General features: G+C 39.8%; 1 protein-coding gene across 1 annotated transcript in view; it reads left to right on the plus strand.

Moving 5' to 3' along the window:
* Positions 1-14,799, plus strand: part of LAMA3 (laminin subunit alpha 3) — a 246,562-nt gene that overhangs the window by 228,106 nt on the left and 3,657 nt on the right. Inside the window, exons 69-75 of the mRNA XM_075826335.1 lie at positions 1,811-1,964; positions 3,934-4,103; positions 4,796-4,985; positions 5,740-5,880; positions 8,700-8,859; positions 8,939-9,069; positions 14,505-14,598. Coding sequence (XP_075682450.1) covers positions 1,811-1,964; positions 3,934-4,103; positions 4,796-4,985; positions 5,740-5,880; positions 8,700-8,859; positions 8,939-9,069; positions 14,505-14,598 — 1,040 coding nt within the window. The remainder of the gene's footprint in view (positions 1-1,810; positions 1,965-3,933; positions 4,104-4,795; positions 4,986-5,739; positions 5,881-8,699; positions 8,860-8,938; positions 9,070-14,504; positions 14,599-14,799) is intronic.

The raw sequence follows: 14,799 nt of genomic DNA on the forward strand, positions 1-14,799 counted from the left end.
AGTATAATGTACAGTACATGCATGGTTACAGTATAATGCACAGTATATGCATAGTTACAGTATAATGTACAGTACATTCATAGTTACAGTATAATGTACAGTCCATGCATAGTTACAGTGTAATGTACAGTACATGCATAGTTACAGTATAATGTACAGTACATGCATGGTTACAGTATAATGTACAGTACATGCATGGTTACAGTATAATGTACAGTATATGCATAGTTACAGTATAATGTACAGTATATGCATAGTTACAGTATAATGTACAGTACATGCATAGTTACAGTATAATGTACAGTACATGCATAGTTACAGTATAATGTACAGTATATGCATAGTTACAGTATAATGTACAGTACATGCATAGTTACAGTGTAATGTACAGTACATGCATGGTTATAGTATAATGTACAGTACATGCATAGTTACAGTATAATGTACAGTATATGCATAGTTACAGTATAATGTACAGTACATGCATAGTTACAGTGTAATGTACAGTACTTGCATGGTTACAGTATAATGTACAGTACAGGCATAGTTACAGTATAATGTACAGTACATGCATAGTTACAGTGTAATGTACAGTATATGCATAGTTACAGTATAATATGCAGTACAGGCATAGTTACAGTGTAATGTACAGCACATGCATAGTTACAGTATAATGTACAGTACATGCATAGTTACAGTATAATGTACAGTACATGCATAGTTACAGTGTAATGCACAGTACATGCATAGTTACAGTGTAATGTACAGTACATGCATAGTTACAGTGTAATGTACAGTACAGGCATAGTTACAGTATAATATGCAGTACATGCATAGTTACAGTATAATGTACAGTACAGGCATAGTTACAGTATAATGTACAGTATATGCATAGTTACAGTGTAATGTACAGTACATGCATAGTTACAGTATAATGTACCGTATATGCATAGTTACAGTATAATGTACAGTACATGCATGGTTACAGTATAATGCACAGTACATGCATAGTTACAGTATAATGTACAGTATATGCATAGTTACAGTGTAATGTACAGTACATGCATAGTTACAGTATAATGTTCAGTACATGCATAGTTACAGTATAATGTTCAGTACATGCATAGTTACAGTGTAATGTACAGTACATGCATAGTTACAGTGTAATGTACAGTACATGCATAGTTACAGTATAATGTACAGTATATGCATAGTTACAGTATAATGTACAGTACATGCATAGTTACAGTATAATGTACAGTATATGCATAGTTACAGTATAATGTACAGTACAGGCATAGTTACAGTGTAATGTACAGTACATGCATAGTTACAGTATAATGTACAGTACATGCATAGTTACAGTATAATGTACAGTGCATGCATAGTTACAGTATAATGTACAGTACAGGCATAGTTACAGTGTAATGTACAGTATATGCATAGTTACAGTATAATGCACAGTACATGCATAGTTACAGTGTAATGTACAGTACATGCATAGTTACAGTATAATGTACAGTGCATGCATAGTTACAGTATAATGTACAGTACAGGCATAGTTACAGTATAATGTACAGTACATGCATAGTTACAGTGTATTGTACAGTACATGCATAGTTACAGTATAATGTACAGTACATGCATAGTTACAGTGTATTGTACAGTACATGCATAGTTACAGTATAATGTACAGTATAATATGCATATATTCAGTATAATAATGCATAATTCCTCCAACATTTTATGTCATAGCTACATGTCACGAACTCATATTAATATTGGCTATTTTCTATTTTCTGTATTTTAGAGCTTCACTATATCCTACTGTTGAGAATCTTTTTGACAACACTGAGAAGAATAAAGTGTCACTGGAAATGTGCACCCCAGAAGAAGCCCCCATGTCTATGATATTAAGCGAACTCAAACAGCCTTTCAAGCTCAGACTTAACGACTTTGACTTGGTAATTCCAGGGTTCATGGATTTACAGGATCGGGGATATAGTATATAAATGGTTTAAATGGATTTTTATGTACAACCTATAGAGCAATTCCCAAGAGACATGAAAATTCTCCCTCTCATTCAGATCCTTATTGTTGTTCACAGGGGCTAGTATTATGGTATTCAAAATATACATAAAGTAGTTTGTCACATAAATTCGTATAAAAAGTGAAACATTTCCTGAGACTCCATTCACATCTCTGCTTTTTTCCATTTCTCTGGGGTACCGGTGTTTTTGAAGGCAAGAAAAGCATAGTCTGCAGCGTTATTCTTGGCATCAGAAATACCATGACCCCAATGGAAATCTGACGGACCCCATTAGGCCTCATTCACACATTGTAGACATGGTCAGAATTTTGCATTAGTGTTTAAAAAGCCAAAATCAGTTGTGGATGCAAAGAAGAGAAAAAGTATAAATCATTCCATTATATTTTCCCTGTGTTTAGACCCACTCCATGTTTTAGCTTCTTCAAAATACTGATGCAAAATACTGACCAAATCTACAATGTGTGAATGAGGTTTAATAAGTCACTGAGATCTGTTAACATCAATGAGTAGAAAATATGCTCAGAACAATAGTTACTTTACTCCCCACTCCTTTTGGCAAATCATATAAAGTGTAAGGGTATGTTCACACACTTAACAAAAAACGGTTAAAAATACGAAGCTGTTTTCAAGGGAAAGCAGCTCCTGATTTTCAGCCGTTTTTTGTGCCATTTTTTACGGCCGTTTTTGACGCTGTTTTTCTATTGAGTCAATGAAAAACAGCTCCAAAAACGGCTCAAGAAGTGACATGCACTTCTTTTTACAAGACGTTTTTTTACGTGGCCATTTTTAAAAACGTGGGAACGGAACGCCGTTTTTCCCATTTAGCCCCAGCATTTTTAGTCGTTTTTCGGGGGGTTTACGGACAGAAAAACGGCTGAAACTAGCCCGTGTGAACATACTCTAAGGGTATGTTCACACAAAGTGTATTTCAGGGCGTTTACACCTCGAAAAACGCCCGAAAAAAAGGGAAGCTCGATGCCTACAAACATCTGCCCATTGAAATCAATGGGAAAAACAGCATTTAGTTCATATGGGGCATCTTTTTACGCCGCTATTTTAAAAAAACGGAGCGTAGAAAGACGCTCCGTAAAAAAAGTAGCATGTCACTTCTTGAGGCATTTTTTGGAGCTGATTTTCCATTGAACACGATGAAAAACGCCTCAAAAGAAGCTCCAAATTAAGAAGCTTCATTTTCAGCTTCAAAAACGCCTGAAAATCAGAGGCTGTTCCCTCTGAAAACAGCTCCGTATTTTCAGACGTTTTTTAGTAAGCGTGTGAACAGACCCTCATACTCGTCTGTATTGGTTCAGAGCGCACAAGACTGAAGGAGGTGCACGAATAGGGTCCCAACCCAATCATATGTGAAGAAGTATCCGGCACACAAACAAATGTGGTTCAATTTTTCGGTTTTATTAAATTTGATGCCATGGGCAATGTGCGTGCAACGTTTCGGTTCAATGACCTTCGTCAGGCACTAGATCCCACTTGGCGTTCGTTTATTCAGTTATGTAGCGCTGCAGTCAGTATGGCGGCTTGCCGCTTCGTTCTTGGCGCTCAAGAACGAAGCGGCAAGCCGCCATACTGACTGCAGCGCTACATTTGTTTGTGTGCCGGATACTTCACAGACCCTCATACTCACTAGGCAAAAAGAATGAGAACAACGCACAAAGCCTCTCCTACAAAGTTCCTTAGCAAACTGGTAGCTGGAACTGAGCTGTAATTTTCAGTTTTTTCTGGAGAACTTTTTTTTATAGTATTGGTAATTGGCATTACTCTATAACTAATGTGGCCTCTGTTTGTCCAGTCTGATGTGGGACGTCTCACAGACATTTCACTTCTAGAGTAAAACGTGAATAATTGGACTTGTGTGTCTCCTCTAACAGTCACGCCTGGACATTATGAACAATCTACTGAATACACAAACTGGACTGAAGAACTTACATGGCTGCGCGTCTCACTCGAACTTCACATCTCACCCGTGGTCCTATAGATTTGGAGACTCTCCAGCAAGTCACTTGGTCTATGATCTCAGCAAGCAGAGTTTTAAAGAGAGGTATTTATGACAGCCTACCTACCATAGATTCCGGGAGGGGGGGGGGGGAGTGGTTGTTTTTATTTTTTTATCTTCTCATAATTTAATTCACTCTGGCCCAGTTTCAAGTACTTCGAATTAGGTGGTATATGTAGCATTGTTCATCCTGATCCTCCTAGTTCATAAATAAAATGACAGAACATGGAGACAGAGAATGGATAATTTAACAATACAATGCAAGACAGATCTGTGTAAAGGCTTCATACAACCTCTGAGTTGTAATACAGCACCCATTATAGTCTTTGGGGAACCACTGTACCTCTGTATGCCTCCGATTTCATGCCATGTTCCATTGGATTCTATACTGCAGATGTATTCTCCCCTAGCCGCATGGTTTCTGGGGAGAATATCTGCAGAAACAAGGAGACTCTACGGCTCCATTGTACAGACTTGCAGGGGTTCAGTGGGCCTCTCTACAGGGTCCATACACACCACTTTGCTAAGTGCATGAGGCCTTTAGCTGTATGATGCCCAGTATGGGCACTGTAGGGTAGACATTAGTTGTTGACACTCTTCATCTGTTACCTGTGTAGGAGTTAAGGTCAATGCTTGTCTGATGAATGTAAACATAGAAAATTCCTTATTGATATGGATATTGATATTTTTCACAGACATCTTTCTAGAAATGAATGGTCCGTGTTTTTGTCTTGCAGGTCACACTTCTCTTTAGAGGTCCAAACTGAGCAGTCGGCTGGCTTAATTTTCTTAATGACTAATAAACAGGAGTCCAGTTACCTGGCCCTTCATATATCCAAGGGCCGATTTGTGTTTTCTTTGGGCACCAAAGGCAACAAACTAAAAATAAGAAGCCAAGAAAAATACAGTGATGGAAAGTGGCACACAGTAAGTGAAAATGTCTTTGTTTGGTTATAGGAATCTTCCCCTGATAGCAGTCAGAAATGGCAAATGTTTTAACGTAATATGTGCAACATTAAAATTTCTCTATATTGAAGTTTTGTTCTCCATGATGATGCCATAATCATAAAATATGTATATATTACAATTTCATCATTTATATTAATATTTTATATATATATACATATATATATATATATATATACATACATATATATACATATATATATATATGTATATATATATACATATATATATGTATATATATATATACATATATATATGTATATATATATATATGTATATATATATGTATATATATATATATGTATATATATATGTATATATATATATATATATGTATATATATACATATATATATATGTATAAATAGTGGAAGGATCGGCTTTGTGGAAGTTGTAATATTCTCAGTTTATCCATTATGATATTTACTGATGAGCTGGATTGTGTCATTAAATGCAGTGCCCCCCTCTGTGAATCCCCTCAGCCATTCAGAAACAGCGAGAGGGCTCACGTGACTCCTATAAATATATAATATTCCAGAAACAGGCTATCTCACAGCAGTGCTGTTCTGCTAGTTGCCAGTGTGATAGTAATCTTATGCCCATAAACAACCATATAGGTACAATAGTCGGTTTATATGTTATGAGTCAAGTTATTCTGGTGCAAGAGCCAACAGGATTTATGATTCAATAATCTTACTATTTTATTTATTTTTTAGGTTGCATTCAGCTGGGATGGTACAAACGGTCGGCTTGTTATTGATGGTCTTAAAACTCGAAAAGGAAGTCTGGTAAAACACCTGAGCTTGGAGAATATGTCACTGCTCTACCTTGGAGGTGTCCCGTCTTTGAAAGTGCAGGTAAGAACTTTTATTCTAAGATTGTGCACCTTATCAGCATTGTACTGTATAAATGTAACCACATTCATTCATACAGGCAGTAGTAGGGTTGTCACGATACTAGAATTTTGACTTCGATACCGATACTTCGTGTAGTATTGCGATACTCGATACGAAAACAATACTTTGCCAACAATAATAATAAAAAAAAAGTTCTTCCATTTTCTGATGTGAGGCACGTGGTGTGATGAATTTTGAACCTCCATGTGACGAAGATTAATAGTAATTAACCCCATAATGTTCCTCAGTCATAATGGACAACATTGGGTTAATGTGTGAGGTACATGATGGGGTTAATTAGTATTAATGTGAGGCACATGGAGGTTCAAAATTCATCACACCTTGTGCCTCACATTAATAAGTGAAAGAAAGCAGTTTTTCTTTTATAACAGCGTAAACATCATAAATAACGCTATAAATGTGTTATTACGGTCGCGACAATACTGAATATGTATATTTCATGTATAGAGACTTTTATTTTAATGTTTATTGTAAAAATGTGTGTATTTATTTTTTATTTAACATTACTTTATTTATTTTTTAATTTTAAACTTTAATGTAATGGCATATATGTCAGTACATTAGCCTGTGTTCTGATAGTACACACGCAGTTGTTAGGACATATCTAAGTATGTCCTAACAGGAAATATGATCAGACAGCCCTGGGGTCCTTCAATGGACCTGTCTGCCCATATATGGTGTGTCCATCGATCGCGTCACAGGGATTCCCTGCGACGCGATCCAAAGGCCACCCCCCTTCTCATTTACCCCTTGAATGCTGTGGTCAGCTTTTATTGCAGCATTCAGGGGAAGAGCGGCGGAGATGAGAGATTTCTCTGATCTCCACCGTTAGAGCAGGGCTGTGGCTGTGTAATACAGCCATTGCCCCATTCCCGACAATAAGTGCGCGCGCGCGGTCAGCCTGAGGTGATGTGACCAGCGCTACACTAATAAGCGGCAGCGCAGGCACTGAAGACAGAACATGGGGGTGTTTTGCAGTGCGCCCGCCCTGTTCTGTCTTCATTGCCGGCACTCATTAGTGCAGCGCCGGTAGCATCACATGATCAGGACTCAGGAGCGGGGCAAAGACTGTATCACACAGCCGCAGTCCCGCTCTAACAACATTCATGTATTACTATACTTAGCGGTGCGGCCGCACAGCTTAGTATCGAAATACATGAAATAACGGTTTTGAACCGTTTGGGGGTGCACGGTATCGAAACAGTATAGAAGTTTCGATGCATTGTGCAAACCTAACAGGCCGGTGCATTATTGAAGTCCCAGGTTGAGAGCTTTGCTCCACTTCTACGTGTCCTGTAGTCTTTACTAATGTGGATGTTGTTCCCTTTTAGCCATTTGGTCCTATATGTTTTCATATTAAGAGAAGTACAGACATTGGGGCAGATTTACTATGCAAGTGGAGCCAAAAGTCTAGTGCACATGCCGTGAGACACATTTCTTAACTGTTTTAGACATATTTTGGGATGCGCTCAACAAGGTGGTGTGGCTCGTAGTGTTTTTTCAGAAAGCGGTATGACTTAAAATGCGCCTACGTGCGTCAAAATTTTGCTGCCAAAAATGGTGTAAGGTAAGCCAACCAAGAGGTGGTTTAAAGAAGAGAAAATTGTTAGGCAAAATTCACACGAACGTGTGCATTTTGCGCGCGTAAAAAATGCAGCGTTTTGCCCGTGTTGCAGTTCTGTGTGTCATAAGTGTTTGGTGCCTGGCTGCGTGATTTTCACACATGTGCCATCCTTATGACACGCGGTTTTGATGTTTAGGAAATGAAATGAAGGAGGTGGTTTTATTTTTTCCTTCATTTATTTAACAAATGTAAGGTGAATCACACGCGACACATGGAAGTGCTTCATGGTGCTGTGCGCGATTTTTGAAGTCAATGGGTGCGTGATGCGTGAGGAACGCTCAAGTAGAGGACATGTCGTGAGTTTTACGAAGCGGACACATGCTGCGTGAAAATCACGGAATGTCTGAACGGCCCCATTGACTTACATAGGTCCGTGCGACGCATGTGATTTTCACGCGCGTATCACAGAGGTTAAATACGCGCGTGTAAATAAGGCCTTAATTGGAATGTGAGATCCTCTTAGAGCAGGGGCGAATGGAAAACATTTATTTTTCTGATTACAACCAACATGGCTGGTATTACAGCTCCTGAATGACAGTTTGCCAAGTTATGCAGTGGTACAGGAGTGGAGGATGGATCTCTGCTGGGTGGGAGACTGAGAAAGCTGGGTGACAATACTGTTGTATTAAAAATTTAGATTAACATTTCTCTTGTTCTTGTGCCTAAGGCCTTATTCACACCAGTGCTTTTCACGTCCGTGTTACGCACGTTAAAACAACGGACGTCACACGAACCTATGCAATTCAATGGGGCCACTAGACATTTAGTGTTTTTCACGCAGCGTGTGTCTGCTGTGTGAAACTCCCTGCAGTTCCTATACTTGTGCGTCTTTTGCGCATCACACAGCCATTGAAGTCAAAGGCAGAAATCACGGACAGCACACGGACGTCACACGTGTTCTGTGCGTGATTCACGCAACAGTTGCTAAAGAAATGAAGAGAAAAAGAAAACCACCTCCTTCAGTTTATTTTTCTGACGTAAAAAACGGAACTGCAATGCAAGAAAAACGCTGAGTTTTTTAGACGCTCAAAACGGACACGTTCGTGTGAATAAGGCCTTACTGTTTTTACTGGGAAAAAACATAATATTTTATGAAATACATAAAATTTGACAATGATTAAAATATATCTTTCAGGGAATGCCCAAGAAAAGCTTTGCTGGCTGCTTGAAAAATGTGAAAATAAGTGAGGTGGTGTTAGACAGACCATCTAGAACTGTCGGGGTCACCCCTTGCCATGATGGCGCTTATGAGACAGGACTGTACTTTGCCCAGGAGTCAGGACACGTGGCTGTGGGTAAGTAGAGGAACTTGTGAATGTTTTAGGTAACTGTATTCTTACATGTCCATCAACCTTCTGTTTCTTTGTCTCCAAGATAATGCTTTGAACGTGGGACATGAATTTGAGATATCTTTCAAAATCCGACCACAAACTCAAGAATCTGTTCTACTACATACAGGAGAAGGAAAAGAAAATACATTAAGCCTATACATCGAAAATGGGAAGGTGAGTACATGCATCATACATGTTTTTTGTGGTGCCTAGGGTTAAGGTGTGCCATAGTTTACTACTATTGGTCAGGATGTGATTAAGTAAACTAAGGGGCTCAGTTCCTGCCCTATTGTAACAATACATATGATAGCTTGGTAGATGATAGATAGATAGATAGATAGATAGATAGATAGATAGATAGATAGATAGATAGATAGATAGATAGATAGATAGATAGATAGATAGATAGATAGATATGAGATAGATAGATATGAGATAGATAGATATGAGATAGATAGATATGAGATAGATAGATAGATAGATAGATAGATAGATAGATAGATAGATAGATAGATAGATAGATAGATATGAGATAGATAGATAGATATGAGATAGATAGATAGATATGAGATAGATAGATAGATATGAGATAGATAGATAGATAGATAGATAGATAGATAGATAGATAGATAGATAGATAGATAGATAGATAGATAGATAGATAGATAGATATGAGATAGATAGATATGAGATAGATAGATATGAGATAGATAGATAGATAGATAGATAGATAGATAGATAGATAGATAGATAGATAGATAGATAGATAGTGTAATGGCAGAGGGTAGGGAGACGGACAAGTGAGCCCTAATCTACCCGCCACTCTGTCCCTGCCTACTTGCAACGACCCGCCCTAGGCGACGGGGTACAACTGGGCGGCGGTCCCTGCGCTCAGTAAGTGCACGACAAACACGACAAACATACAAGGAACACAAGCAAGGAAAAGGGGCCGTTGCCCACGGCAACACCGTGAGCAACCAGAGTGGTGAACGAGCCGAGTCAAGCCAGGAGTGTGCGAGGTACAAAACGAAAAGCAGAAGAGTAGTCGGTAAGCCAGGGTCTGTATGGAGCAGGATCAAAAATAGCAGGAGCTGTAGCTGGGCCAGGAAACCACAAGGAGGGAAACACAAGCAATAACAAGCACCGAGGGACAGGAAGTGCAGGCTTAAATAGACCGAGGGCGGGAGCTAGCTGAGTCTGGCCAGGTTACGATAGGCTCTCCCACTCCTAAGCCTGCCAGCCTGAATGGTGGAAGCAGGAGTCAGTCTCAGGGAAGTATTCTCAGGTGCTGACTGATTAGTTCTGGGAGTTAACCCCGCTGTGCCTGGCAGATCCTTTACAGTACCCCCCCTTTTATGAGGGGCCACCGGACCCTTTCTAAGTGGACCTGGCTTACTGGGGAAACGCAGGTGGAACCTCCTGACCAATACCCCAGCGTGAACATCCCGGGCGGGTACCCAAGTCCTCTCCTCGGGCCCGTATCCTCTCCAATGGACCAGGTACTGGAGGGAGCCTTGGACCATCTTGCTGTCCACAATCCTGGCCACCTCCAATACCCCATTTGGTTAGCTCCCCAGTATTCCAGTCAAACGTAGGATTATGCAACTGCAACCAGGGAAGACCTAGAACCAAATCGTACGATAATCCCTGCATCAACGGTACAGAGCATTGCTCCAAATGCATGGAGCCAACAAGGAGTTCAAAAACAGGGGTATGCTGTGTAAAATAACCATTAGCAAGAGGAGTGGCGTCGATACCCACTACCGGGACAGGTTTAGGCAAATCAATAAGAGGCATAGCAAGGGACATAGCAAATTCCACAGACATGATATTAGTAGAGGACCCTGAATCCACGAAGGCACTGCCGGTAGCAGACCTACCACCAAAAGAGACCTGAAAGGGAAGCAAGATCTTAGTACGTTTCATATTTACTGGAAATACCTGTGCGCCCAAGTGACCTCCCCGATGATCACTTAGACGCGGAAGTTCTCTGGCTGCAACCTTATGCTTAGGACAGTTGTTCACTTGATGCTTGTCGTCCCCACAGTAGAAGCAGAGACCATTCTTCCTGCGGAATTCTCTACGTTGTTGGGGGGACACGGAGGCCCCGAGTTGCATAGGTATCTCTGAATCTTTCGGGGAGGAACGAAGCAACGGAGCTTCGGGAGGCATCATGGGGGAGTCGGAGGAGAAAACACATAAACGTTCACGTTGTCGTTCCCTGAGACGTCGGTCAAGTCGTATCGCTAAAGCCATAACCTGGTCTAGGGAGTCAGAAGAGGGATAGCTAACTAGCAGGTCTTTCAGGGCATTCGACAGACCCAACCTAAACTGGCACCTTAAGGCAGGGTCATTCCACCGAGAAGCTACGCACCACTTCCGAAAGTCAGAGCAATACTCCTCAACAGGTCTCTTACCCTGACTTAAGGTCACCAGCTGACTCTCGGCAAAGGCAGTCCTGTCAGTCTCGTCATAAATAAGTCCGAGAGCAGAAAAGAAACAATCAACGGAGGAAAGTTCAGGGGCGTCAGGAGCCAAGGAGAAGGCCCACTCTTGGGGCCCTTCCTGGAGCCGGGACATAATTATACCCACCCGTTGGCTCTCAGAACCTGAGGAATGAGGCTTTAAACGAAAGTAAAGCCTACAACTCTCACGAAAGGAGAGAAAAGCCCTCCGGTCCCCTGAGAACCGGTCGGGCAACTTGAGGTGGGGTTCAAGAGGTGCGGTGAGGGGAACTACCAGGGTAGCATCAGGCTGGTTGACCCTCTGAGCCAGGGCCTGGACCTGTAGGGAGAGACCCTGCATTTGCTGAGCCAGGGTCTCACGGGGATCCATAGTGGTGTCAGGGACCAGGGGTAGACTAGGTATGGGCTTGTTATTATGTAATGGCAGAGGGTAGGGAGACGGACAAGTGAGCCCTAATCTACCCGCCACTCTGTCCCTGCCTACTTGCAACGACCCGCCCTAGGCGACGGGGTACAACTGGGCGGCGGTCCCTGCGCTCAGTAAGTGCACGACAAACACGACAAACATACAAGGAACACAAGCAAGGAAAAGGGGCCGTTGCCCACGGCAACACCGTGAGCAACCAGAGTGGTGAACGAGCCGAGTCAAGCCAGGAGTGTGCGAGGTACAAAACGAAAAGCAGAAGAGTAGTCGGTAAGCCAGGGTCTGTATGGAGCAGGATCAAAAATAGCAGGAGCTGTAGCTGGGCCAGGAAACCACAAGGAGGGAAACACAAGCAATAACAAGCACCGAGGGACAGGAAGTGCAGGCTTAAATAGACCGAGGGCGGGAGCTAGCTGAGTCTGGCCAGGTTACGATAGGCTCTCCCACTCCTAAGCCTGCCAGCCTGAATGGTGGAAGCAGGAGTCAGTCTCAGGGAAGTATTCTCAGGTGCTGACTGATTAGTTCTGGGAGTTAACCCCGCTGTGCCTGGCAGATCCTTTACAGATAGATAGATAGATAGATAGATAGATAGATAGATAGATAGATAGATAGATAGATAGATAGATAGATAGATAGATAGATAGATAGATAGATAGATAGATAGATAGATAGATAGATAGATAGATAGATATGAGATAGATATGAGATAGATATGAGATAGATAGATAGATAGATAGATAGATAGATAGATAGATAGATAGATAGATAGATAGATAGATAGATAGATAGATAGATAGATAGATAGATATGAGATAGATAGATATGAGATAGACAGATATGAGATAGATAGATAGATAGATAGATAGATAGATAGATAGATAGATAGATAGATAGATAGATAGATAGATAGATAGATAGATAGATAGATATGAGATAGATAGATACATAGATAAATAGATAGATAGATAGATAGATAGATAGATAGATAGATAGATAGATAGATAGATAGATAGATAGATATGAGATAGATAGATATGAGATAGATATGAGATAGATAGATATGAGATAGATAGATAGATAGATAGATAGATAGATAGATAGATAGATAGATAGATAGATAGATAGATACAGACTGAGCGCCCACAACCTGCTCATCCAATCCGGGCGCCACAGACAGAACTACAAGCCCAGGGAGAGCCGACTGTGCCAACAGTGCGACCAGGAGGCCGTGGAGGATGAGACCCACTTCCTGCTACACTGCTCCAAATACTCAGCAGTGAGGGACACTCACTTCAGGAATCTCTCTGATCTCTTACCGGACTTCAGCTCCATGGAAGAGGAAGAGAAACTCTACATCCTGCTGGGTGAAGAGGAAACCACAGTGGGCACAGCGGCACAATATGTCACTGCATGCCATAAACTGAGAGAGACATGATATGCCATGGACTTGTATAACCCCGACCCTAGATGTGTCCCTATCCCCAAGCCCTCAGTCCCTATCCCTCATTCCCTTACTTCTTACTTGCTTTGGCAATGCTAATATGTATTTGGTCCTGCCAATAAAGCTTTTTTGAATTGAATTGAATTGAATTGATATGAGATAGATAGATAGATAGATAGATAGATAGATAGATAGATAGATAGATAGATAGATAGATAGATAGATAGATAGATAGATAGATAGATAGATAGATAGATAGATAGATAGATAGATAGATATGAGATAGATAGATAGATATGAGATAGATAGATAGATATGAGATAGATAGATAGATAGATAGATAGATAGATAGATAGATAGATAGATAGATAGATAGATAGATAGATAGATAGATAGATAGATAGATAGATAGATAGATAGATAGATAGATAGATAGATATGAGATAGATAGATATGAGATAGATAGATAGATAGATAGATAGATAGATAGATAGATAGATAGATAGATAGATAGATAGATAGATAGATAGATAGATAGATAGATAGATAGATAGATAGATAGATAGATAGATATGAGATAGATAGATATGAGATAGATAGATAGATAGATAGATAGATAGATAGATAGATAGATAGATAGATAGATAGATAGATAGATAGATAGATAGATAGATAGATAGATAGATAGATATGAGATAGATAGATAGATAGATAGATAGATAGATAGATAGATAGATAGATAGATAGATAGATAGATAGATAGATAGATAGATAGATTAGATAGATAGATAGATAGATAGATAGATAGATAGATAGATAGATAGATAGATAGATATGAGATAGATAGATAGATATGAGATAGATAGATATGAGATAGATAGATAGATATGAGATAGATAGATAGATAGATAGATAGATAGATAGATAGATAGATAGATAGATAGATAGATAGATAGATAGATAGATAGATAGATATGAGATAGATAGATATGAGATAGATAGATAGATAGATAGATAGATAGATAGATAGATAGATAGATAGATAGATAGATAGATAGATAGATATGAGATAGATAGATAGATAGATAGATAGATAGATAGATAGATAGATAGATAGATAGATAGATAGATAGATAGATAGATAGATAGATAGATAGATAGATAGATAGATACTGTACCACTCTGACCAGTGAGACCATGAGAATATTCACAATGTAAAAGTCACCACTAAATTCTTGTTCACACGTTTTATTTTATTTTTGTGTGTTTTTTCTTGTAGGTGACTTTGTCTATAAATAACAATAAGGGTCATTTCCAGGCTTCCGTTAGCCCTTTAGCATCGCTCTGTGGTGGAAAATGGCATACTATAACAGGTAACACAAGATTATTCTACTTTATGCTTTTTCTCATTTCTACAGGAACTAAAAGGAACACAGTACTCGTCCGAACATAGTATATAGCATGTCCTTTGACATCTCTGCCTTGTTATTATCTGATTATTAATGTTATTAATATAGCGCCATCAGCTACCGTAACGCTTTACATAGCACAATATTGGGGTAACACGTTGTAAC

Source organism: Rhinoderma darwinii, chromosome 5 (genome assembly GCF_050947455.1).
Source record: "Rhinoderma darwinii isolate aRhiDar2 chromosome 5, aRhiDar2.hap1, whole genome shotgun sequence".
NCBI lineage: Eukaryota > Metazoa > Chordata > Amphibia > Anura > Rhinodermatidae > Rhinoderma > Rhinoderma darwinii.